The sequence below is a fragment of the Condylura cristata genome, unplaced genomic scaffold, assembly GCF_000260355.1.
Source record: "Condylura cristata isolate star-nosed mole 26May11 unplaced genomic scaffold, ConCri1.0 scaffold00015, whole genome shotgun sequence".
NCBI lineage: Eukaryota > Metazoa > Chordata > Mammalia > Eulipotyphla > Talpidae > Condylura > Condylura cristata.
The window spans coordinates 41,258,263-41,284,761 of NW_004567116.1; the positions used below are offsets into that span (position 1 = coordinate 41,258,263).

The window sequence follows — 26,499 nt, forward strand, 5'->3', positions numbered from 1 at the left end:
CAGATTCATTTGGCATGGAACTAATCTATCAGGATCATCAATACCCCAGAAGAAAATTCATCCTGATATTCCTGAAACCCACACCAGTCTCCAAAAACTCCAATATTGTGTATAGTCAGTCCAGGAATATAGTCAGCTTCCCTCTCTTTCAGTTATCACCATCTACTCAGTCCCTGGGAGGCTTCCTTCTGCCACCCAAAATCTAACTGTGGAATGGGAAATGGTTTATAGCTTCTCTACCCACCTTACCTCACTCTAAAGAAAAATTCATAGTTCTTCTTATTCTATGAATTTTACTCTCCACACTGAACAGTCTAAAGTATGAGATGTAAGGGAGGAACCAAAAGTTTGGAATATTAAGTAGTTTATCCTTGTAATTCCTTATTCCTTTTTAATATGATAAATCAGTAAGCCTTTTGCCTCTCACTTTCCTTTCTCTACCAAAGCCTACTAGACCCCTTATATCATTAGATGCTCTCATCTCAAACCAGGAAGATATAGAAAATCAGGAGTCCCTGGTCTCAAGAAGATGATGAGTTTCTCCCCAGAATGGATGCAATCCATTTCACTAAGCTTTGCCCTGCAGCATAATGCACCTTATAGAACCACTAATGGAATCTGCTGTAATCTCAATAATTTGATTTTCCCATGAAAACCTTAATAAAGCTGAGCCAAAATTGGCAGGTTTTAGGGTAGGTCCAGGCAAAAATTTGTAATTACTGCTTAGAACACAGATTCAAGAGACAAAGTAGCTGCAAAACTTGAGGCCCACTTTAAAATAGAGATTAACTGATCACTGTATCAGAGGCAAATGGGTTCTTTTAATATACATTGATACAATTAAACAGTTTCAGATACTTTTAGAACACTTACTTTGTGCTTACTAAGATACTGTAATGAATGCTATTGACATAAAGTTTCAAAAACAAAAAGATGGTCCATGTCTGAAAGCAGCTCACTGGTGAATACTGGATGTCTGAAAGCACCAAATACCAGCGAGAGAGGATAAGTTCTCCTCCTACCTGGCATTTGTTCTCTCCAGGCAGAGGAAAGTCAGAAAGACAAATGATAACTGAAGGAATTTACCCAGTAGAATACTAGTCTAAGGCATTGTGTGGGAGATTGGTTTTTATCACATCTGATGTACTATGGTAAGAAAAACTGGTAATCTCATAGATCCTAACATAACCTCCACTGAAGGGCATATTTTAAAAACTGATAGAGCATGCATATGAAAACATTAGTTTGGTGACCAGAGGCAATGACTCTGCCTTCTTGGCCTCAAAGAAATGTGGAGGAAAGAGGAATATTGCAATTTGAAGGGTTACTTTAAGTCCCTTTCAGTTCTAAAATATAATATTGTAATGATGTAAGTGATGTGTTTAATTACACTTCTAATAAAAATATTTCTAACAAGCTATTTGCAAGCTGCTTTGGCAGTATTCTTTCAGCAAGGGAAACAATATCCTCTCTACAATGCATGTAATGAACTCTTTAACACGATTTGTAATACAAATAATTCTTCCTTGAGTATCTATAGAATCTCTCTGAACATATTTCCTTAAATTCCCTTTCTGTTTTACCTATTTCCTTTAGGTCAATTTCATGTCTTTGTCTCAGTCCTCTTAAATACTTTTTTCCTCGCAAGTGTCTACAGATCCTCAACCATCCATTGATATTTACAAATAAAGCACTAGACTGATTGGTGTATATAAAAAACATGAGTTTCTTCCACAGTCTGTTTCTCCTTTGCCCCTTCCTCTGAACGGGAGGTCTGATGCAGTCTGCTATGAGAGTTATGGAGCTGTGGTATGACAAGCATACTTTAGGGTATGCAGACATGGAAAAGGACATGGGATAGAGATTCCTCTCTTCCCAGTTATCAAAAGTGTAAGAAATTTATCTTGGGGTGAAGAAATATATTTCTTCCACTGTAGAGCTACTTCTCCACCATCCCCCACTCCACACCTTTTGTAGAGTTCTACAGTTACATCCGGTTGTGCTCTACTCTCTCCTCAGGCTCTTACACCCATCATAGGGAATTTCTCCAGGATGGCATTTGCTTTTACAAAAAAATTATGTGGCTTAAGCTTAGAATCAAGATCCTTCTATCTAGTGCTCACTGTAAGATGTAGATTGCCCCTGGTGTTTAAAATGAAGAATTTTAATTAATTTTATCCTTGAGGATGATCTGGGACTTCTTCCTGGCTCCATGTATGTGCCTCTGTTTGTGTTCTTCTGGCACATTTTCTCTGGAGCTATTCTGATCTCACTAAGAATTTTTCTTTGATATACTTTTAAGTTGTTTCTTCTGTTCTGATCATTTTGATCTTCTTTGCTTTCTAACTTCCATGAGTTGCTAACAATGGTTCATTTATGTCCTCCTTTCGTACATTGCACTGTTTTGGTGGGGTTTTTTTTTTTTTGTTATCTTTTCTAGAATCAAGAAATTTGTGGTATCAAGAGAGATGAGCACATGAATTCATTCTACAAATCTGATCCAATTCTATAGGAATCTTTCTAAGATGTTAGCTTAAACTATAAAATGTACATCCAACTATATCAATCGCCTATTTAAAATACTTCCTTAGCTTCAAAACCCTAGGTCTCTGGCCAGATACAATAGATCCTACACAATTTGGCTTTCGTTTATGCTATATTGGACAAGAAAGCATTTCTCTATACTACCAGGCAGAATAAACCACTTCATCAAATATGACTGCATTGTACATTATTCATACCTCTTTTGCAACTAAGACAGTGCATATTCATTTTTATAACACTAATACCTGAGCACAAAGCAACTGCTAAGTAAATATTTATGGCATCAATTAATAAATAATGCTCAAGAGAACTCAATTTTGGATTGGTTTCTACCTAGGAGCAAGTCACTTCATCTCTCTAAGTATCAATTTCTTAACCTGTATTATGAGGATAACAATCCAGTCCAATTATTTCACAAATCAAGTAGCATGATCTGTGGGAAATTTATATGAAATAATGAGGTGGTCCCATTATATTTCTTAGTCAGGCTATATAGTGAACTGAGCCACAGAGACAAATGTTCTGAATTGGGGGAGTAAAATGTCCTTGTCAGCCTGCATAGTATTAACTGTGGATACCAAACCAGTACAGGTTTTTGATTAAGCAGGTGTTATCCTTGCTACCATATGGCATGAGCCCCAGGGCTCCTCCTCCTCAATAGCAAACAACATAGCTATAGTTTTGCTGTGATCTCCTTTAGAACTCCTCTCCAACACATTTCTCAGATGTCTGCCATAGTGAGAAGAGTCCCATATCGGGACTCAGAAGACCCTAGTTCTAGAGGGTTCTGCTGCAATAGTTATGAGTATTTAGAAAAGTCTGTTATTCTACCTGTAGAATGAAGATAATATTACTTTCTTCACAAAATAATTGTGAGGGCTAATTATGCTAACATATAAAACTGACAGCACAGTGCCTGGCACACACTAATCATTCAGTAAATAACAGCTGTCATTTCTCCTATAAAAACATGAAGGCACTTGAGCTGCACAGCCCTGTTCTGCTTTGTGCAGGCCCCTTCTTCAATGTTTAATAACTGTGTAATAATCATGAGAAACTTCCAAACATCTTAGTTTTTTACAAATTCTCCCCCATCTTGTAACTACATCTTTTTCATTTGATGAGAGGAGAATGAACCAGGAGGGAAAAAATTAGACTGAGAATCAGATAACCTATAGCCATTAACCTTTTCAGTTTTATTGTCTATTAAAACAAGGGTAATAATACCTCATTAAACTCCTTTGAGGATTAAAAGAGAGCGAATAATAAAAGTCCTAGTATGCTATAAGACACTAGACATATTTTTTTAAATAAGAGCATAATTACCCAGAATAATTTCCATTAGTGGAAACATAATACAAAGTATTTTGATGGTGACTCCATATTATGTTAGAACTTACCATTTTCCAACTTAATTTTTTTCTCAAAAACCTTTAAAATAACATTAAAATTTCGACATGATCTGACTGCCACCTAGTCCTCCTCACCACCCATCTCTCATCCCTTTACACTTACCATTCCAGTCATAACACACCACTCACAGTTCCCTGTACAAGCATAACACATGAACTTCCTTTCTTTTGTACACGCTATTTATTCTGACTGGACTATGCTTATCTCTCCTTAATTTTTGCTTCAGCTAACTAACTGATTCAATTCAGACTCTACCATTATGAAACCAAGAAACTTTCTCTTACATATCTAAGTGTTGATTCAGGAAATGGTTAGCTGCAAAATGCTAAGGACATAGCAATTAGTCAGACATAATCTTTTATGTCTCTTGTAAGACTGGAGGCCAGAAAATGTCTGATTCATATCTATACTGCCACTTCTCCTGGCATAGAGACATTGCAAATGGTTAGTAAAACAATATGACATAAGCACCTTTGTATAAAAGGTATAAAGACTAGCAGTATTTGCCTATCTATCAGAGCTTACTAGTTTTTAAACCTTTTCAAACATATCAACATATCATTTTATCTGCTGAAATAGAAATCTATAAATTGAGAGATACAAGGGCCTTTGAAATCATCTAATTTTACTTTCCAGTCAATTCATCAGTGATTTCTATAATACCCTTCAAGTGACAGGCATCCACTACAACTTCAGTTCTATTCTGTACAAAATCTGTTCTCTTCAACGTTTTGTTCTAATCCTCATTTTATGAACCGGCCAACCAAAGAAAGGAAATTCTTTTCTAAATTCAGGTAATCTGAAGTCATGTTCAGGTAAGGCATGTCATTTTATTGAAAAAAAGCAAACTAGCTTTCCCAGATTCAAAATTACAGATGAGCCTAGAAGTTAGTTCTTAAGGTTCTAAGGTTAGCATTTCCAGATCTTTTAAAAAAAATTAAATGCTGGAAAAGATACCCACTGTTTATTAAGTCTAATTACTTTATTGTATAAATAGGTACTCGCAGTCCAGGGTGGGAAAGTAACTAAGATGAATGCCTTTTCATCTAGGTTCTTTCTGCATCTACTGCACATGGTCTTGATCCCTAACTCCTTACCTGCCACATCAGAATAGAAGAAATAAAGACTTACCAAAGTGTTGGAAGAATTATAATCCTCAGCTAATTTATCTGCAAAGAAAAAAAAAAAAAGACAAGATAGTCAATAAACAATTATAAATTAATCTTTTTTAAGTGTTAAGGAAGCCTATCCAGTCAAGCACTTACCAGGCTCATAGACTAATAAATGTAGTATGACTGCTTCTATGGATCCGATGCCATGCTAAGCACATTATATATATTACCTTCTCTATCCCTGCTTCCACACTGAGTAGTATCATTAAGTCTTTTATAGATTTGTAAATTGATGTTCACAGAAGTAAAGGAAGTTGCCTAGGGTGACACAGGTTAAATAGGAGTCAAGATCTGAATCCTAACCTAATCCTAAATATTATGCTAGAACTTTATCCATACCATCTGCAATATCACCACAGGACCTCAATGGCCAAGGAAATTTCCTGCATTCTATGAGAAAGGGAAAGAATTCATGGCTACCACCACCCTAAGTTACCTATGAAAAAGTCATGACCAGTCTGCAGCTACAGTTTTTAGAACGAATCCTTCGACATACAAGTCCATTTCCCACAGGAAAGGAAAAACTAAGTCTTAGAAGAAGAGAAACGTTAATTATGTCAAGTCTAATTAAAGGCACAGTCTTATTCTTACGAATAGATTCACACCAATGATATCCAGAAATATTCTACAAAAATATAAAATATCCTTCACCAACAACCAACCCCAGAAAATGTCCAAGGTCTCAGTTCCGGCATGAGAAATTGCCAAATAAAGCTTTGCTGGTTTTATGGCAAATCCTGAACCCACAAAGCAGGAAATAAAACAGACTGTGATAATATGTTCTTAACACATATCCTGAACAGCCAGGTGTATTGTGGAAAAATCAATTCAGGATATACTTTAAACATAATTTGTTTTTCCTATCCAAAGGAACATCTATGTAAGCACAGAAAAGTGGAACACTGTGCCTTTACTGCTCACCAGCCCAACCTTATGCCATGCTAGTGTTTATGTGGCCTGGGTAGTCTGGTAATAAATATGTCTGTTACACCAGTAAACACCATTCCTTTTAAATGCAATATACAATTTCTAAACAGCAGAATCAAATTCCAAAGCGCAGAAAGTATTCCCAACCCCTTCATTCTACAAATGAGAAAATTAAGGTTCAGAGAGCGAAAGAAACTGGTTCAAGGTTTCTTTCAATGGCAAAGTAGGGTTAACATCCTTGACTTTGGGTTATCAATCTAGTCTACATTTTGCTTATCATATTAGCTTCTAGTTGGTAGAAGGAAAAAAAATGGCTAAAAATGGCACTGAGGGTTGTGCTTAGATATCAGACAGCAAAGAAATTAAGGGCACAAGTTTAAAACATACTTCCATCTCGTATCAACTAAGTCACCCAAAGTAAGTCATTTAACTTCTCTAAACCTAATTAATTTCTCTGTGTTTATAAAATGGGTAATAGTCCTTGCCATGACAAATCCCTAAGATCATCATGAAAGTTAAATGAGATAATTCATGTGCAAGCATATACAAATTAAAATAGTGTTAATATAATAAATGGTATGAATAAAGGGGAAACAAGTGAAGGAAAGATGTAATTTTTAAAATAAATTCTGCCAAATATACACTTCTGACAGGCATTGGCTATGGTTTTCAACTTCTAGAAAATGAGAAAACTTTGCATGTATACAAATACAAACATCCATATATGTTGGGGACCGAGGCCGGCATCTGGAGTCTGTCAGCAGCCATAAAAAGGTGAAATGGAGTCCGGATAGAGAAAAACATCCAGGTTGCAAAAGGCATGTGGGAAGAACCCCCTTTTCCTTTTCCTCTTTCTTTTCTCGCCCATTTTCGCCCCTCGCGAGACCAACTACCACCAAAACATGTTGCATTTCTATTGGCCTTCTCCCTTCCTGGCATCCCTCTCCTTCTGTATAAAGCTGAGATAAAACCCAATAAAGAGCTCTCTCTTTGTTCTGATACACGCGTGTGACTGCTTTCTTTGTTCGCTGGACCTGGGGCTCCGACTCTCCGGCCTTGCTGGTCAAGGTCCCCCGCATATATATATATATACATGAACTTTGGGTTGTCAATCTAGTCTATATTTTGCTTATCATATTAGCCCTAGTTGATAGAGGGGAAAAACTGAGCAGCAGATATATTTTACACATCTACACTCAATGCTACTAATTGTTTTCATGTATATTCATAGATAAGTCTACCTACAATTTCCTGGAGGTGTACATCTACACCTACATTCATTCACTCACAAATACTTAAGTGGACTTAGTTCACAAGCATATACAAACTCACAGAGCCATGTTTCCATGTATATATGTATATATTCCATATATGTTTGTGTGTGCCTTTATTATATACATCTACACACATGTATACATAAAAACAGATTCTTCCAGTGGCTTTGCTGCTGAGGACTTTCAAAACCAACTTCTAATAGACAACAAACTCCTTAAGACACAAGCTATAACCTTCTGAACACAAAAATTTCCTACTTGGCAACTCTCAACCCTAGTTCCACCTTGGAATGACCCAATCCTCAATGGGAGAAGTGTGACAGACCAGCGGGGCCAGACGTGAGGAAGGAAATACTGCTGGGAGCAAGCATGACCCTCTTCTGGGCACCACGATGGCAGCATGAGCAACGCTGCAGTCGGTTACCCTCACCATCTGTGCCCTTAGATACAAGCCAGATACTCACTGGCAAAGCATTCTTAAAATTAGCTGGTTCATCCTGGGTCTCACTTTCTCCAATCTGCTCTTTAACAGAAACAGCACAAACACTGGAAAGAGCACTGGATTGGGAATTAAGATTGCAGTCTGTCAATAATTCAGACATATTATTTTGAAAGGCCTTTTTGGCTTTAATGTCTGGAAAAGTAAAAAGGAACTAGAAGTGATATAGAGTAAGGATACTTCCTTTTTTATTATTATTAAAAAAAGTTTTATTGAGGTAATGTTGGTTTAAAATACTATATATACTTTGATTATAGGAGCACATCTCTTTAAATACATGTTATCAAATGATCTCCTTCAATAAAATGTCCATATTCCAAAGGGTCCTTTTGCTCTCCACCCTTTCTCTCCTCTGGTGTCCTCAGTTGTGCAGTCAAGTTTCAAAGGTTTATTTTTGTTTGTTCTTTTGCTTTGTTACTCTGTATTCCACATATATGTGAAATCTGGTATTTGTCTTTCTCTTTTTGACTTATTTCACTTATTTAACATAATCCCCAACAGTTTCACCTATGTGGTTGCAAATGGTAAGGTTCACCATTTTATAGCTGAATAGTATTCCATTGTGTACATCTAGCAAATCTTTTAAATCTACTCATCTGTAGTTGGGTACTTAGGTCATTTCCATACTTTGGTTATTGTAAATAGTAGTGCGATGTTTACAGGAGTAAACATATATACCTTGACTTTAATGCCTCTGTATTCTTCAGTTAGATACCTAGGAGGGAAACTGTTAGGTCATATGGTAGGTCTATTTTTAATGTTTTGAGAAGTCACCATACTGTTTTTGGTGGGTTTTTTTAGAACTTTGATTTTTTTTTTAAAAAAAGATTTATTTACTTATGCATATAGAACTGGGGTACAGGCCAGAGGTACCAGGGCAGTGAGAGGATTCACCAGAGATAGAGTGGGGAGCAGAACAGGCAGATCGATGAAATACACTGTGAGGGTAGCAGTAGGCAAGACAGGAGAGGTCTGCTGCACCATGTGGGTCAGCCCTGGGGCCAGGGATCAAACTTGCACTGAAATGGCTGCAGCCAGCTTATAGTGCTGCATCCCAACCCAATACACCACCAAGGAGGGCCAGCACCATATGTTTTTAAGGAGCCTTCTTGATCTAACATTCTAAGATACTATATATAAGGCAAATTCCCAGAAATGTAAGTCTTTTCATAACTTATCCAGGGAAAGATAAATCTTTCTGCTGTGGAAGGAGTTCCTCTAAATAGTTACTAATAGCAAGTTGTAAATTAAAAAGGTGTTGGTCTAGGCAACAGGCAGTAGGCATTAGGAAATATGATTTTAACCCCAATTCTGCTATTAAAAATACAGTGAAAAACATAATCACTTACAGAGTAAATCTAAAGAACATTTGTTATTACTGGGCTGTTTTTCATTCTACTGATAAACACTAATTTATTGAGAAAGAATTAGGCTTGTCTATTTGTAACATAAGCCTGAATGTTATTAGATAACTTCCTGATGTTAAAAATGGAGATAATTACATTTTCTTGGTGTTATTCTGTAATTTATACATAACTTTCATATCTATGAGCTCACACATCTTCACTACACCCTTATAAAAACAAGAATTATTATTCCCATTTTGATACTCTAAGAAATAAAGTAATTGATAGAGCCTAATGATTGTCAAAATCTCAATCTTCTTGTACAAAAAAAAGAGCCTGCTGCCACAAGGCGACCTACCAGAAATCTGTCTATTTAAGACTCAGAGTCTTCTTTGCTACAGTTATAGAAATAAAGTGTCCCTTTCATGAATATAAGAAAATAGTAATGCTTTTATGTTCTTTATACATAATACACTACTTTTTTAAAGCATGCCGTTTCAGAGCACAAACTCAAGTTTGATGGAAAAATTCTATCTCAGCAAAAGTGCCATCTTCGCTCTTCCCAATACTTTCTTTTCTTACCCTACGGCGGTATGCATGTGGAACTTTTCCCTGTGTATAAAAACTCTTCTCTAGACTACCTCATACCTGTAAAGCTCATGTACTTCTGGCTGTTGGAAGTCTTCTTTGAGTTATAAAATTCTAATACATCCAGGACAGCTTGTGGGTTTTTCTTCTGCTCTGACTTAGTGATATTTGATGTTTGAAGCAAGCGAGCCCATTGCTCTGGCATCCCCTGTAAGAGAGACCACAAGGCTGTAAGAAAGGCACAGTCACAGAGAAGGGAAAATCAGACATGCTATATATTAGCAGATAAAGACAGTTATTCCTTTCTCTCTGTACCCTCAGAGCACAACAAGCCACTCTTACATACCTATCTCATTGTATTAGCTTTTTTTTTTAACTGTCTGCTCCTCCACCAGACTATTTGTACTTTAGTACAGGACCAACATCTGATTTATCTCTATCATTACTGCCCATCACATAGCCAGCTGCCATGAGGCTACTTAACAGAGGTAAACAGAGGTCTGTCTATTTAAGACTCAAGAGTCTTCTTTGCTACTATTGTAGAAATAAAGTGTCCCTCTCATGAATATAAGAAGATAGTAATGAGGGTCTCAGGCAAAGACAGAGGTATCAGGAAGTTTACAAAAAACTGAATATGGTAGTGTACAGATAGAATTCTGAGAGACAAAAGGTCTTTCTGTGACCCAGAACTTACTGTAAACTCCCCTGTGACTGCATCAAAACCAACATGAATTGTGTGCTCAAAATCTGAGGGAAGAGAAATCTCTGGTCGTTCCTTCTCCTTCTTTTTATTTGCTGCAAGAGAAATGGAAAAGGAAATGTAAAAGGTCATTATCATGCTTTTAAACTTCTTTACTGAGCTGTACATTCTTTAGAGACCAAGGACTACCTACTTCACATACATATTTATTTATATAACCATACCTGGTCCTAAATTAGAGTAGATGCTCAATACATGACTAAAGTCTTAGTAGATTAAAGTGTATTGAATTTAATGGAGGAGAGGGCCTTCCCTGGTGGTGCAACGGGTTAAAGTGCAACACTAAGAAGCTAAAGCCACCTCAGCATGAGTTCAACTCCTGCCCCAGAGGTGACCCACATGGCGTGGCAGACTTCTCCTGACCAGCCCGCTGCACCCCTCAGCAGTGTATTTTGTCCAGTCTGCCTGTTCTGCTCCCCACTCTGTCTCTGGTGAATTCTCTCACTGGCCGTGCACCTCTGGCCTGTACTCCAGTTCTGTATACATAAATAAATAAATCCTTTTTTAAAAAATGGAGAAGCAGAAAGAACACTCATCAGAGTTAACAGTCTTGGTTCTATAACTAATGAACCAGTTAGTACAAGGCTAACTACTCCCTTTTTCTAAACACTGGCTTCTCCATCTGTTAAAATAGACCAGCTATTAGAAGTAGAGGTCTTTAAAGACCCTTCCAGCTCTAAGAACCTATAGAATATCCAGCTTGCTTAACTCTTCATTATAAGCTTCTTTAACATTCTTTAAATTAATTAACTTTGGAGTAGAAAGTTGTTTTAACAATAGGAACTGTTAATATTTTATCAAGTGCTTCCCAGGCATTGGTTCAAGTTCTTTATATGTATTTATCCATGTTAGCCTCATAACAACCCAATTAGTTAGATACTATTATACATATTTTGCAAATAAATTGAAGCATAGATTAAGTTACTCGCCCAAGATCACATAGTTAATTATTGGCAGCACTTACTCAAACCCAGAAAGCTTGGCCCATAGCCTAAGCTGTAGATAATAATGCTATGGTTTAAAGTCCAAATACTTAAGAGCCATCCCTCTCTCAGCAGGGATCTTGCATAAAGTAGTTCACCAAGGTCCTGCTGACCTGGCAGAGAAAGCTGCAACAGTTAAAGAGTTGTAATGCTGAAGTACTCCTGCTAGGGGCTAAACTGTATGTGCCACAAAATACCTATGCCCTAACTCCCAATACCTCAGAATGTGAACTTATCTGGAAACAGGATTTGTCTCAGATGTAATTAGTTAAGCTACACTATAGTAGGGTGGGCTCCTAATCCAGTAAGATTGGCATCCTTATAAAAAAGGGGACAGATGGGGACAGATGCATATAAGAACACATTATGAAGGTGAAGGCAGTAGAGTGATGTTTGTCAGCAAACCATCTTCCTCCTAAGAGTTAGGGAAGTAGCATGGAACAGATTTTCCTCATAGACCTCAGAAAGAAACAACCCTGCCAACACCTTGCTTGGACTTCTAGCTGCCAGAACTAAAACAATAAAGTCTGTTGTGGTACATTTTATTTATACCAATTCTGGCAAATGAATATAGCCCTCTTTCATCTAACGACTTTCAGGATCTTGCTTAACAGATAGACCTCAGTAGGCATCTACAAATGCATCAGCTGAAATACACTTAAATATTTCCCAAGGCTCAGGGACTCTTCCTAGCTAGGAACCCACAAAGCCAAGATATGAAACATCTGCACAGCACTCCTCCTTCCTCCTTCCAGGTTTCCACTTCCAATGTCTTAGGGAGCAGGTGAGGGCCATTTGGTATAAAATCCCAGGGAACTTCCACACATCAGCTGGAGTAAACGGGCTCAAAGGCTAACTACAAAAATTACTGAGCTCTTATCCTGTGCAAGGCATATGTTAAAATTCTTATATGCATTATTTTATTTTACTCAAAGAAGCCTAAAAAACACATATTCATACCCCCATTTTTATAGGTAAGTAAAGTGTTTTAAAAGCCTTGTTTTTAATACTTTTATTGAACATTTCTGTGTTTCAGAGTTAATTTTTTCCTAGAAGTATTAGACTGTCCATCTAGGAAAACCAGAAATACCGTGTAGGACTATGAGGTGAGGTCAGAATATCTCCTCTTCACGGTCAGTCAGCAGGGAAACATGAGGAGTCTGCAGCCTCTGGTAATCCCCACTGCCTATCTCTCAAGGAAACCACCAGAATTTTATCTTTGTAATGCCCTTGTAGATGTTATTTTCCACACTACCAACATCATGGCATAAAATCACTCGCTCCACAGACATTTTCCTTCCTAAAACTGCCCATGATCATGCGTGTACAAGCAGGACTTGGGGGTCAGAAACTGGAAACCCAAAATTTATCTCTAAAAGAATTCCAAAGCAGTATCAGAGAATTTGGCTGGTATGAGACTGGAACCAAATGCCAGGTTTTCTGAAATTATACTTAAAGATCAGATTAAAAGTACAGGTTAATACGTAAAGCCTTTAAATCCACAGATAACACTCTATGATCAGAAAAAACTGGACTTCACTTAAATGATCTCCTTTTCTATAAAATGATTGTCTTTCCAAGTTAACATATTTGAGCCTCACTAACAGCCTGAATAGTAATACTTTACTTTATAATCACCTTCACTGGTATCATGTTCTATTGTTTACAAAATATTTTCACATATATTAGTTCCCTGAAGCCACATAACAACTATGTCATAAGCAGGAGAATGATAATCCCTGTTACCCAGCTCTCTTCAATCCTATTTTAAAGCCCTACACTATGGGAGTTTAGCACACTGGCCAAAAGAAATTCTGAAGTCCTAATACCTCCACAGACATAGCATAAACAGGTAAAATGCAGCAAAATGGAGGAGGAGGAGAGAGTAGGAAGGTCTAGAGTCTAGACTAGTTTTGCCTCAACAATTATTATTCATGTTCTAACAGCTTTCCCATTCAAACAATGGGAGAATGGACCAAATGTCTTTAGGGTGTTTCCAGTTCCTATATTCTATGAGTCTATGAAAACAGAAAGATGAGCAGCTATATTTCTTCCTGACACTGCATCCCAGTTTTTAACAGGAACTTCATATACATTGTCTCCTATAATCACCACAATCCTGACAGGCAATTTTTGCTTGTAGGTTAGGAACCTGAAATATGAACTTACTGATTCATCAGCATATGGCATTTTCACTTTTGGATTTTGGCCATCCCAAAAGATGCATAGTGGTATTTCATTGCTGCCTAAATGCCAATTGCTAGGGCTTAAGTTCTTTATGTACTTGGCAATTTCCCTTCCAGAAGCAGCTGCTTAGAGAAAAGGAAGGTTAAGGGTTTAGCAGAGTAAAGACTAAGCAGTCATTTATGATATAGTTCATCTGTCCTACTCACACAACTTGAATGTATGGGACATGTTGTGGGGCTTTGGAATTGCTGTGTTTCTAAATTTTCTCTAATCTAATCACTTAAAAGATTGTAAGAAGAACATATACATTATTTTTTATATATTATTTCTAATATTATTACATATGCCACCACATGCAGAAAATGTCATATGCAAAAGGAACTTCAGTAATGGAGAAGCAGAAAGAAGGACTCAGAGGATGAGTAGCACATACACATTCCCAAGGAAATTAATTCACTAACACAGAAACATACAGGGTAATGCTGAAGTGGGCTCTATTTCTTTACCCTATAAACACTTTCAATTGACCCACCTCTCAAGTTTTTACTAACTTTTCTGTGTTTGGAATGCCCTGCCTGTCAAAATCTCAGCCATTTTTTCAAGACGGGTCTAAGTCCCACTTCTATCAAAAAGGGTTTCTTGACCTTTCCTTCCTCCATGAATCCCTAAGGCACTGATTTTGCCTTACCACCATGCAATTAGTCATTTCCTGTCTTGTATGACTCCTTGCTGGTTTTAACATTTAACCTCCTTACCTAAAAAGTAAGTTTCTTGAAGACTAAAGTCACGGCTAATGATTATTATACTTCCAAACTTCAAGTAGAACCCAATGCAGAGTTTACTCAGTTCAAAACACCCCAGAAAATATTAGGAAGGGATCTTAGAGATAATATTATTCACTCCCTGAGTGAAAAGACCCTGAGAAGAAAATTGTCTTCTTTTGTGTCATAGAGCACATTGGAATAATACTCAGTTCACCTGATCAAGTCTTACTTTTCATGATATCCTCTGATTGCTCCTGATTGAACTGACTGGAAGAAACTACTTTCAATTTATAACTGTTTAACATAAGGCCAGACTTGAGTTATAAGAGGAGGAAAGACTAGGCTAAAATGCGAAAGGAGAGGAGTACGGAGAAAAAGGAAATCTAGCTATCAAGATTTACCCTGCATGCTGTTCAATTTAGAATGAGCACTGACTTGGGGCTATATTGGGGTTCCTGAGACAATAAAGCAGGAGGAAACTAAAGAAGCCATACAGTCCAGCGTTACTTGGTACTTAGTGAATTCCTTCCTGGAAGAACAATCTTCTCTCTTCAGGTGTACAGCCTTGCAAAGCTGCTCCATAATAACTGTCTCCTCATAACAACCCCAGGAACAAGACAGCACATGATTATCCCTATTTTACAGATGATAAGACTGAGACCAGAGAATTAAAAGAAATCTGTCCTGGACTAGGATTGAGCAGAAGATGGATTCAGTATTATCTTGGCCATTAACTCACTTTGTGACACTGGGAAAGTCACTTTCTTTCTCTGAGTTTCAAGTGTTCAACCTGCAAAATAGGTCAATGATCCATGCTCACTCAGGGCACAGATGAAGGTTAATAATAAATCACCTTTTTGGAGAAGAAAGTACCTGAAAAATCTCATGAAAGATAAGTAGGAGTTGGCAATGCAGAGATAGGTAAGAACTTTCCAGAAAAAAAAACAATTAACAAAGGCCCAGAGAAGCAAACAGTGACTTGTTTCCCTTTTACCTGCCCAGCAAATCAAAGAAATCTCATAAACCCTTACTAAGGACATTATCTGAGTCTGGGACTAAGGGAAGATATAATATAGAAAATGAACAAACTCAGGATCTTGGTAGTTTTATAACTGGAGACCACAAACATCAAGCTTCCTGACACTATTGATGCTGATAGCAAAAATCTGAATAGTGACTACAACTTTCAGTCTAGAAGAATCAGCTGAAAGTTTGTGTTCACATACAAACTTGTAAGTGATTCTCACAGCAGCATTAAGTCAAGATGAATCTTAAAGACATAAAAATTCCACTTATATATAATGTCCAGAAAAGGCAAATGCATAAACAGAAAGTAGAGGAGTGGTTGCCAGGGAGAATGGGGGGACTGGGGCTGGAGAAAAAGGAAACGTAGAATACTACTAGAGTTACACAGGGTTTCTGGTTTTGTTTTTGTTTTTTGAGGTTGATGAAGTATAGTAAAATTAAGTAATTGTGATTGTACAATCTTCTAAATGTACTGAAAACTACTGAATTCTACTGAGATTATAAGCTGTATCTGAATTAGATCTCAATTTAAAATAAGTTAAATGTAATTTACCATATTAACAAGAATAAAGTGACCATGTATATAATACAGAAAATTAGATTTCCAATTGTGATTAAAACTTTTTAGCAAACTCAGACTACAAGTGAATTTAGTTAATCTAGTAAAAGCTAACTACCAAAAACACTTGCAAAAATACCATATTTAAAGGTAAAATGTTGATAGTTTTTCCTCTGAGATTAAAATTAAGAGTGCGCTACCATGATGTCTACTCATAATACTTCAGATGTTTAGCAAGTGTAATCAGGAAAGGAAAATAAAAGGAGAAAGATTAAAAAGGAAGAAACAAATCTATTTATAGATAATATGATCATACATGAACACAGAAAACTTAAGTGGAAAAAAAACTTCATTCCTTAGACTAAGTAAAAGTTTTAAAAGCTAGAAAAATTAGCAAGAAACCAGAAAAATTAGCAAGAGAAATATGTAAAAGGGATTCAAATTGTAAATGAATTAAAACTACCACAATTTTCAGAAGACATAATATACACAGAAAACCTTATGGACTCCACTAAAAAACTATTAGAAACAAATCAGTACAACAACATCACAGGCTACAAAGTCAATATACACAAGTCTGTTGCATTGTTATTTGCAAATAATGAACTGAAAGAAAAAACATCAAGAAAACAATCCCATTTACAATAACATCAAAAATATTAAATTGGCCCTCCGTGGTGGCACAGCAAGTTAAAGCACAGCACTGAGAATCTAAAGCCACTTCTGCATGAGTTAGATTCCGCCTGCCCTGCAGGTGACCACATGGTGTGGCAGACCTCTCCTGACCCGCCCGCTGCTCCCCTCAGCAGTGTACTTTGTAGATCTGCCTGTTCTGCTCCCCTCTCTCTCTGGTGAAGCCTCTCACCGCCCCTGAGCCTCTGGCCTGTACGCACAAATAAATAAATCTTAAAAAAAATATATTAAATTACTAGAAACAAACTTTATAAAGGAGGCAAAAGAGATATTGAATGAAAACTATATGACATTATTAACATAAATAGACGCAAGGAAATGGACGGATATTCTAAGTTCAATGACTGGAAGAATTAACATTGTTAAAATGTCAATCTTACCCAAAGCAATATATAAGATTCAATGCAACCCCTATCCAAGTTTTAATGGAATTCTTCACAGAAAGTAGCAAATATTACTGATATTTATATGTAACCACAGAAGATCCTGAATAGCTAAAGCAAGCTTGACAAAAGTAGAGGAAAGAAAGCATCACACTCCCAGTTTCAAACTATGCTTAAGGGTGATAATAATAATAGTAATAATAATATGGCTTTGGGATAAAAACAGGCACACAGAACAGTGAAATATTATTGAGAGCCCAGAAATAAACCCACACTTATATGGACAGTTAATCTATAACAAAGCAGCTAAGAGCATATAATGTCTTTTCAATATATGATGGGGAAACTGGACAGTCAACATGCACACAACTAAAACTAAACCACTCTCTCACATCATACCCCAAAATTAACTCAAAATGGATTAAAGACTTGGATATAAGACTGGAAATCACAAAATTCACAGAAGAAAACACAGGCAAAGCATGCCCAGACACTGAATTCAGGGGGCTCAAGTCCAAACACACAAAAAAAAAACAAAAAACAAATGAAACTACAACAAATTATAAAGTTTCTGTATGGCAAAAGAAACTATCATTAAAATTAAAAGACATTCTACCAAATGGGAGAACATATTTACATGTTATACATCTGATGGGGTTAATATCCAAATTTACTCATACAACCTAACAAAAAGAAAACAATACCTCTATCAAAAACTAGGCATAAATGTTAAATAGACAGAATCCAAAGAAGACATATAGATGGCCAATAGGTACATGAAAAAAATGTTTACATCAGTTATTATTAAGGAAATGCAGTCAAAACCACAATTAGATACTTATACATGTGAATGGCCCATTGGAAAACCAAAAACATAAGTTGGTGAGGGCATGAATAAAATGAACCCTGTACACTATTGATGGGAATGTAGAGTAGACAGGACCTTGTAGGAAATAATATGGAGGTTGCTCAAAATATTAAAAAATATATATATACCTTATCCAGCAATTCTACTTCTTGGTATTTATCCAAAGAATGTAAATTGCTAATATAAATGAATACACTTATGTCTACTGCAGCACTACTTACAATATCCAAGTTGTGGAAACAACCTAAGTATCCAACAACAGCTGAGTGGATAGAGAAGATAGGGTACATATATATGTAGGTTGTGTGTGTACACATCAGTTATTAAATACATATGAACTTTGCCATTACAAAAACATGTATAGAACTCGAAAAATCATGCTAACTAAAATAAGTCAGTAGGAGAAAAACAAATACTGGGTGATTTCACTCATATGTGGAATATAGCAAAATAAAACAAATTAACAGACAAAACTAATTCAAACTATCCCTAGAGATACAACTACAGAATTGAGAATACCAGAGGTGTTTATTGGGGTGGACAGCAAAGGGGAGAGGGAGGTACAGTGGTCTATAGCAGAGGATTATGGGTGCTTTGGTGGTGAATATGATGTGGTAACATGTAAATAGGTATGAGTCTATTCCTCCAAATCCTAACTGTATTGCAGAACAATGTTACCTAAAAAAAGCAAACAACACTAAAAAACCCAGAAACCATTGAAAAGGAAATAATAACTGTGACTATATTAAATTCTACCAAAGATGTCATACATCTAAGACAAAATTAAGAGGATAAAGAAGGTATTTGCAACACATAACTAACTAAAGACATAATAGGTAAGAACTCCTGCAAAGCAATAAAAACAAAAAATTGTGTGCAAGACTCAAACACTTCATAAAGTACATCCAAAATGGCCTATTAATATGAAAAGTTGTTCAACTCATTAAACATTGACAATGCTAAGTAGTGACAAAGAAAGTGGAGTAATTGCAACTCCTAAGTACTGCTGGGAGGGATATAAATTGAAAAACTGTGTGTTTGAACATCAAATTTATGTGGGGAGAGAACAGTATTTCATCCTAGGACCACTCTTCAGTTCTACCGTGGAGGAACCCTGCTAAGAGCTGTTTCTTTGTAAATCTCATATCAACTTTTAAATGTTACCCACAAATTCCAAAAGAAACCATGACTGCAAGCAATAACAGCCACCAACTCAGCAAGGCTGCAGTTTGCATAATGTTTTCCACATCTTTAGTCTTAAACAATCCTTTCAATAAACTATATGAAATAAGCATTACATACCTATATTACAGGTAACATAATCAAAGCTCAAAAAGATAGAACAATTTACCCAAAGTCACAAAAGCAGAGATGGACAATGGTTGAGCTCCAAAACTGCTTTTTCTATATGCACCAGGCCTTTCCCGTATTTCAGCCTAATTGGCTAGATACCAGGGAGTGAAAGGATGGGTGCCATTAAGTAAAAAGAACTAACCAAATCAGTTTTACAAATGTATTAGTCTAAATATCTCTAAGATGAGAGCAATCAAATACAATATAGTACCTGATGGTTAAGAAGAATAAAAAAGTACAGTAAGAAGTCAAGAGAAAATAGTTCAAATTCAGACTTCATGTACTGAAAGTATGTAGCATTGACTCTGGGCAAGTCATTGACTTCCTGACCCCCTGAGGCTGGTGATATGCAGTATAGAGGAACTTGAACTCACACAGAACTTCAATCCTGAGTTTACCATCCCCAAAAGATAATCTGGGGCAAGTTACTTGCACACTGTGAAATTCAGTTATTGCCTATGAAGTAAAATATTTACCTATCTGAAAGGACTGTTATGTTTCAAACATCAAATATAACAGCTATTTGATAAATAGTAATAAATAGTAGCTGGGTGTTGTTATTACTCTGAAGATCAGTGAAAGTAAAGAAAAGGTGTGTGCCTTGTAGACTGAAGAGTTTTACAAAATGAGTCATTGTTAAATAAAAAAAAGTAAGGTTTTCCAACCTGCTCATGAAGTTAGAGAAACTGTGACTGAAAGAGAAAAAGAATCATCCTAATTTCATGTAACTAGCAATCTCAGGCTTAAGGGAAACAGTGAAAAAAAAAATTTGCAACCCCAACCTAGCTTTAACCCTATCACTCTGCTAGTACATTTGGTTTCCTGATGCCTGGGAAATGAGGCTAACACTATAAAAATCCCATGTTGCAGTACAGCCAACCATATTTAAGCACAAATCACCAGCTTTATTTATTTATTTTTTTAAGATTTATTTTAAGAAGCACCTCTCATTGGTTCAGCTGAGCAGCCTGAGCTCAAGGCAGTACAATGCTCCAAACTTAAAGAGATAAACACTGACGTAGTTCAGTTTTAAAATTAACTTTGCTAAACTCTTCCCAAGGTCGGCAAATTCTACTTTGGGGTAGATATGCAGCCAGAAAAAGATTCCAAACTAAATGTTACAGGACTTCTTAGGATAAACCAAAGTCTCCAGATCCTAACCACTGGAACCAGGCTTTCCCACATGGAATTCTGCAACTCAGCACTGCACATTACAAGCCCTCAATTATAGCTTCTTCCAATCACTTACACATTCCTCCAGGCACACATTGAAGCCAGGCTGGAGGTCAACATTAGGTAATGCCCACAGGCATTCCACCCGCTGCCAGCTCAAAGCTTAATCACTACGGCAGCACCCAGAGAACTCTTCCTTCTGATCTCTCAAATCTCTATAGGGAACCAAAACTACCCCTCTGGAAATTCTGGCTCCAAAAGTCTGCATAAACCTAGGCATCTGTATTTTTCAAAAGCACCATGAGCGAGTCAGATGTATAAATTGGGTTGAAAAGAGTTAATAGGGATAGGATGTTATGATGATACTTCAAGCAGACAATTCCACACTCATCCTTCTTGCCATTTTCCAGCTGAGACACTGAGCAATTTGCTTCTCTCAAAGCCTCAGCCTCCCCATCTGAAAATGAGTTGTACATATCACATAAAACAAGAAATGAGGTTTGTGTCCACTAAAAACAAACAAAATCTCTTGCATTTTATAGACAATGTCTTCTTTCTTTTTGTCAAATAACAAAAGCCTACTAATAACACTGGGTGGATGGGAATTCTGATTATTTTCAGTGTAGAGATGAGGATATTGAGACAAAAATAAAGAGTTAAGAAGGGGGGGGACGTCAGAGTTAACATATTAGAGGAAGGACTTGATCCACGTTCTTTAAGTCTAGGCCTAAGACATTCCTGTATATAGCTGGAATAAATTCTCAACTACCCTATGAGAAGGGCATACAATTTTTAATATACCCAACACTGCTGTGTATACTGCTACATTAAACACAAAGCAGAAAGTCAACAAATGTTTGCTGGTTGAATGATAATATCAACAAGCACAAAATCAAATTGAAGAAAGGTGCCAGAGAAGTAAAAAACCTCAGATTTATTTCATTTTAAGGGTCATATTAATTGTATCCATAGATCTTAAAACAAAATGGTGTGAAATGTACAGAGAATGAATAGAAAATCTGTAACTAAGCAATGAAAGACAGATTACTAGGTCATTTCACAAGAAACTTTATACTACTCTTAGCTTTCTATCTCTATGCAATTTTGATTTTGAAATTATGAGATTTATTTTCATACCAAATTTGGCCTGAGTTACTCAAATAGGATTCCCAGAAAAAAATAATGGTTAAAATTTTTATGAAGACTTAGTATCTCAAAAACTAACTAAAAGTGGATTAAAGACCTAGACATAAGAACCAAAACTGTAAAATACCTGGAAGCAAAGGTGGGCGAAACGTTACATGACATCAGTAACATCTTTAAAGATACAACACCCAAAGCAAGGATAGTGAAGGAAAGGATAAACAGATGGGACTACATCAAGTTAAAGAACTTCTGTACAGTAAAAGAGATATTACATAGCTGCTTTATTTACAATAGGAAAGACATGGAATCAGCTCAAATGCCCAAAAGTAAATGACTGGATTAAAAGATATGGTACATATTCCCAAGTCAGTACATAAGAATATCAGATCAGTTTCTAAAGAAGTCTAAAGGTTATGCTTCTATCTGCTGATTCAGATAGGATTCATCTCTTTATAAAAACAAAAGTTTTACTGAGATGTAATGCACACAATTGACTCATATATTGTACAATTCCGTAACTTTCAATATATATTCACAGAGTGAATATTCAATAATATTCACAGAGTTGGGTAATCATTCCTAAAATCAATTTTGCAACATTTTTATCACCTCCAAATGAAATACATATCTTAGTTGTTACCCCTAAGCCCATCTGCCTACCCCACAGTTTTTGGCAACTAATCACCTACTTTTATCTATGGATTTGTCTATTCTGGCCCTTTTCTATAAAAGGAATCACATAATATGTGGTCTTTTGTGTCTGAGTTCTCTCACTTATCATAATTGGTTTCAAGGTTCACCCATGCTGTAACATAAATCAGGACTTCATTTAAAATATATATATATATTTCGGTCCTCCCTGGTGGCGCAGCGGGTTAAAGCACTGCACTGAGAAGCTAAAGCCACTTCCGCATGAGTTCGATTCCCGCCTGCCCCGGAGGAGACCACATGGCGTGGCAGACCTCTCCTGACCCGCCCACTGCTCCCCTCAGCAGTGTACTTCCTCCATCTGCCTGTTCTGCTCCCCACTCTGTCTCTGGTGAAGTCTCTCACTGCCCCTGAGTCTCTGGCCTGTACCCCAGTTCTGTATGTACAAATAAAAATAAATCTTTAAAAAAAAATATATATATATATATATATATTTATTTATGCCTACAGAACTAGGTTACAGGCCAGAGGTGCAGGGGCAGTGAGAAGATTCAGGGTGGGGAGCAGAGTAAGCAGATGGAGCACTGCACTGCTGAGGGGAGCAGCAGGCAAGACAAAAGAGGTCTGCTGCACCATGTGGATCACCTCCAGGGCAGGGGATCAAACTCGCACTGAAGTGGCTGTGGCCAGCTTGCAGTGCTGCATCCTAACCTGTTGCACCACCAGAGAGGGCCAGGAATTCATTTTTGTTATCAAGTACTTTAAAATATATATTATTTGGAAAAATATGTTACCTTTTTGGTATCCTCTGAAGTACAAGTTTCTAATTTTGATAATTCCCACTAGGCAGGAATCTTATTATCTTCCCACTTGAGTATATAAGAACAATTCCAACTTTTTTAATTTTAAAAGACATTTTTACAACGTGTAGGAACTTATCTGAAGGTCTATTTATATATAGAGATTAAGAATTATGGTTCACAAAATTAAAAATAAATATACGCTTAAATATGGGGATAAAAAACTTGGCTATATATTTGGAAGAAGATTCCAGAACATAGTAATTCTACCTATTATAAGAATTTGATAGTTACAATATAAATGAGTTACCCAGAAAATCAAAGTTAAGTAATTTGCTCATATATCTCGACCATCTAGACCCCAAAGGGCTCACACTGAAAGTAAAGTGGGGTGGAGGAGGGTAAACACACTAAAACATATACGCCTGAAGTTTTAAATAAAAATTTCTCAATTATTCTCATTTCAGTTATTTAGTAATCATTGCCTATATGTAAGATCAGTGCCTATTAGACATCTCTTATCAAGAGAATTCTAAATGTCTAAAATTATCTTTTAACTACAATATATTAAAATTCATCATCTTTCTTACCATCCCTGCCAACTTATTCATCTTAGTGAATAAGTATTCCCTACTTACATCATTGATTAATGATATTTTCCACTATCTCTCCTGATCTAGAGTTATACAGTTACTTTCCTGCGACAAAAGATGTTCTTAAATTCATCAGTGTTTACGACACATGACTGATTGTTTCTACATGATTTTATCAGGTAGTCTGCTAGTTATGTCTCCCAACTTCAATAAGAGTAAAAAGAAAGAGAACTATTATTTGAGTGCCCTCATTGCAGAAGGAAATATTAGGAACTACATGCAATCTTCATATAACAACATTTTGAGATAGTCCAAGTTTAGAGATAGGAAATCTCAATTGTTCCTTAAAGATATAGGAAACTAAAGGTCAGGAGTCAAATAGATGCCTAAGTCAGAGATTTGATAAGTCATGAATCCAGGATTTGAATCAGTGCTACCTGAAGTAGTAACTCACAATAATTATTTGAAGAGGGGCCCAATTTCTTCATTATGCCATAAGAACAAAGTTCTACAAGCATACCTGAGAAATTTACTTCAGATCAATTGGGTATCAAACAAAAGTCATCTACTCAGGTGAATGTACAAAGTATTCACTACTTTATCAGATATACTGTTAAAATCCTTACTATTCTTCAGGAAGTCTTATCAGTGTTCCAAGCAGGCTGTGTTTCCATTAAGGAAAACAATGGAGGAGTGCTAGACTGTAATCCCCCTCTCTTACCCCTTGGGACTGGTACTGACCACATGAAGTATATTAACAGTGGACAAACTGCTGGGTCTCAGACCTAGGACCTGACAGAGGAGAGATTATTTGTAGTGCCACAAGCCAGAGTCCTCCCCAGCACTTCTGCAGCAATGAGTAGATCCCTCCTCTACCCTGATAATATAGCAATTACAAAAATAGGTCTCAGAATCTATAGAAGTTGGCAAAGTCCAAAAAAAAAAAATTTAAATCAAATGGAAGCACAGTGTCACCTGATGGAAAAATAAAGATAATTCAATTCTCTGAGTTACTGTTACATAGATATTAAAAACAAACACACACACATCCAAACACACACACACAGGAAAACTTAAAGATGCAAAAAAAGCAAATAATAAAATGTTTTCCCTCATAGCAATTTGAGACCCCAAAGGGCTAGATCAGAAGAAAAGAGTGCATGTTCTTCAGAATCTAACCACAAAAGACACTGAAGATTATAACTACCTATATGATCAATACTTCCTAATTACTATTAAAAAAAAAAAACTAAGGAGCTATAAGAAGACTCAGAAAGGCAAATCAAAGTGATGTGAAAGAACTCAAAAGAGATACATCAAAACTTAGAAAAACAAATTAATGAGCTCAGAAATAAAACTGATGACCAAAAAAAAAGAAATTAAAGCTTATTTGAGAATATAACAGAGATTCACCACACAAGAAATTCAATACAGGAGATCCAGAGATCTAGAGAAAGCTATGTAAGCAGAACAGCCAAAGGGAGGATCAGTAAATGACTTAACAGGCAGTAATGTACAATGGAATCAGATTGAGCAAGAAAGATAAATAACAGAAGAAGAAGAAGAAGCACAAGAACTATCCAACTCCATCAGGAAACGCAACATAAGGATAACAGTTCCCAAGAAGGAGGAGAGAGAGATAGAGAGGGAAAAGAATTCATTCAAAGAAATATTAAAACCTTTCAAACCCAGGGAAGGAACTAAATATACATGCACAATTACACAAACATCTTGTTATCTAAGTTTAATGAGACTTGCACTAAAATATAGTGAAGTTATAAAGATTTCAAGAGAAAGAAAGAATATTGAAGGCAGCTATTTAAAAAAAGAAGGTAACTTATATAAAGGTTCTCCTATCAGGCTGTCATAAGACTTCTCAGCAGAAACTCTACAGGCCAGGAAAGAATGGAATGTCATATTCACAACCCTCAAGGAATAACAACTGCCAGCCATGAATACAAAGTCCTGCAAGACAATGAAGGCAAATAAAGAGATGAATAAGCTTACCAAGAATATATCTCCTCTACAAGAAACACTGAAATAAGATCTCCTATCAAATTGAAGATATTTATCAAAAAACTTAACAAGAAAGTAAATATAGAACCAGAAGCTAAAGACAAAATGATAATAACACACCCTCAAATATCAACAATAACCCCTAATCTTCATGAACTGAACTCACCAATCCAAAGACAGAGTGGGTGGGTGAGTAGATGGATGGATGGAGGGATGGATGGATGAAAAAGCAAAATACAATCTATATGGTATCTACTAGGGACTCTCATGGGAAAAAGACAAAGACTTAAAAATCAAGGGATGAAACTAATATTCCAAATCAGTGTATCAGATAAAACAGACTTCCAGCCAAAAAAAAAAAAATAGCGAGAGACAAAGAACATTAGATAATGATAAAAGGGTTAATAAATCAAGAAGAAACAATTATTAATGTATATGCACCAAACTAAAATTTAAAAAAAATTAAATGCCCTGGAATAAATTTAACCAAAGTAGTGAAAGACCTGTTTGCCAAAAATTATAAGACACCTATGACAGAAATAGAAGGAGGCAAAAAGAGATCAAAAAGTAGTTCATATTCATGGATTAGAAGTTAAAATGGCTATTTAGGCCCTCCCTGGTGGCGCAGCGGGTTTATAGCCAGCACTAAGAAGCTGAAGCCACTTCCGCATGAGTTCGATTCCCGCCAGCCCAGGAGGAGATCCACATGGTGTGGCAGACCTCTCCTGTCCCGCCCACTGCTCCCCTCAGCAGTGTACTTCGTGATTCTGCCTGTTCTGCTCCC

At 36.5% G+C, this 26,499-nt stretch overlaps 1 protein-coding gene across 4 annotated transcripts in view; it reads right to left on the minus strand.

The window, feature by feature from the left end:
* PAK1 (p21 protein (Cdc42/Rac)-activated kinase 1) overlaps positions 1-26,499 on the minus strand; it is a 139,666-nt gene that overhangs the window by 35,448 nt on the left and 77,719 nt on the right. For all 4 annotated transcript variants that reach the window (XM_004683232.2, XM_012725639.1, XM_012725637.1 and 1 more), the window contains exons 3-5: positions 10,458-10,558; positions 9,824-9,971; positions 5,089-5,126 (exon numbers count right to left, since the gene is read on the minus strand). In XM_004683232.2, the coding sequence (XP_004683289.1) occupies positions 5,089-5,126; positions 9,824-9,971; positions 10,458-10,558 (287 nt within the window). The remainder of the gene's footprint in view (positions 1-5,088; positions 5,127-9,823; positions 9,972-10,457; positions 10,559-26,499) is intronic.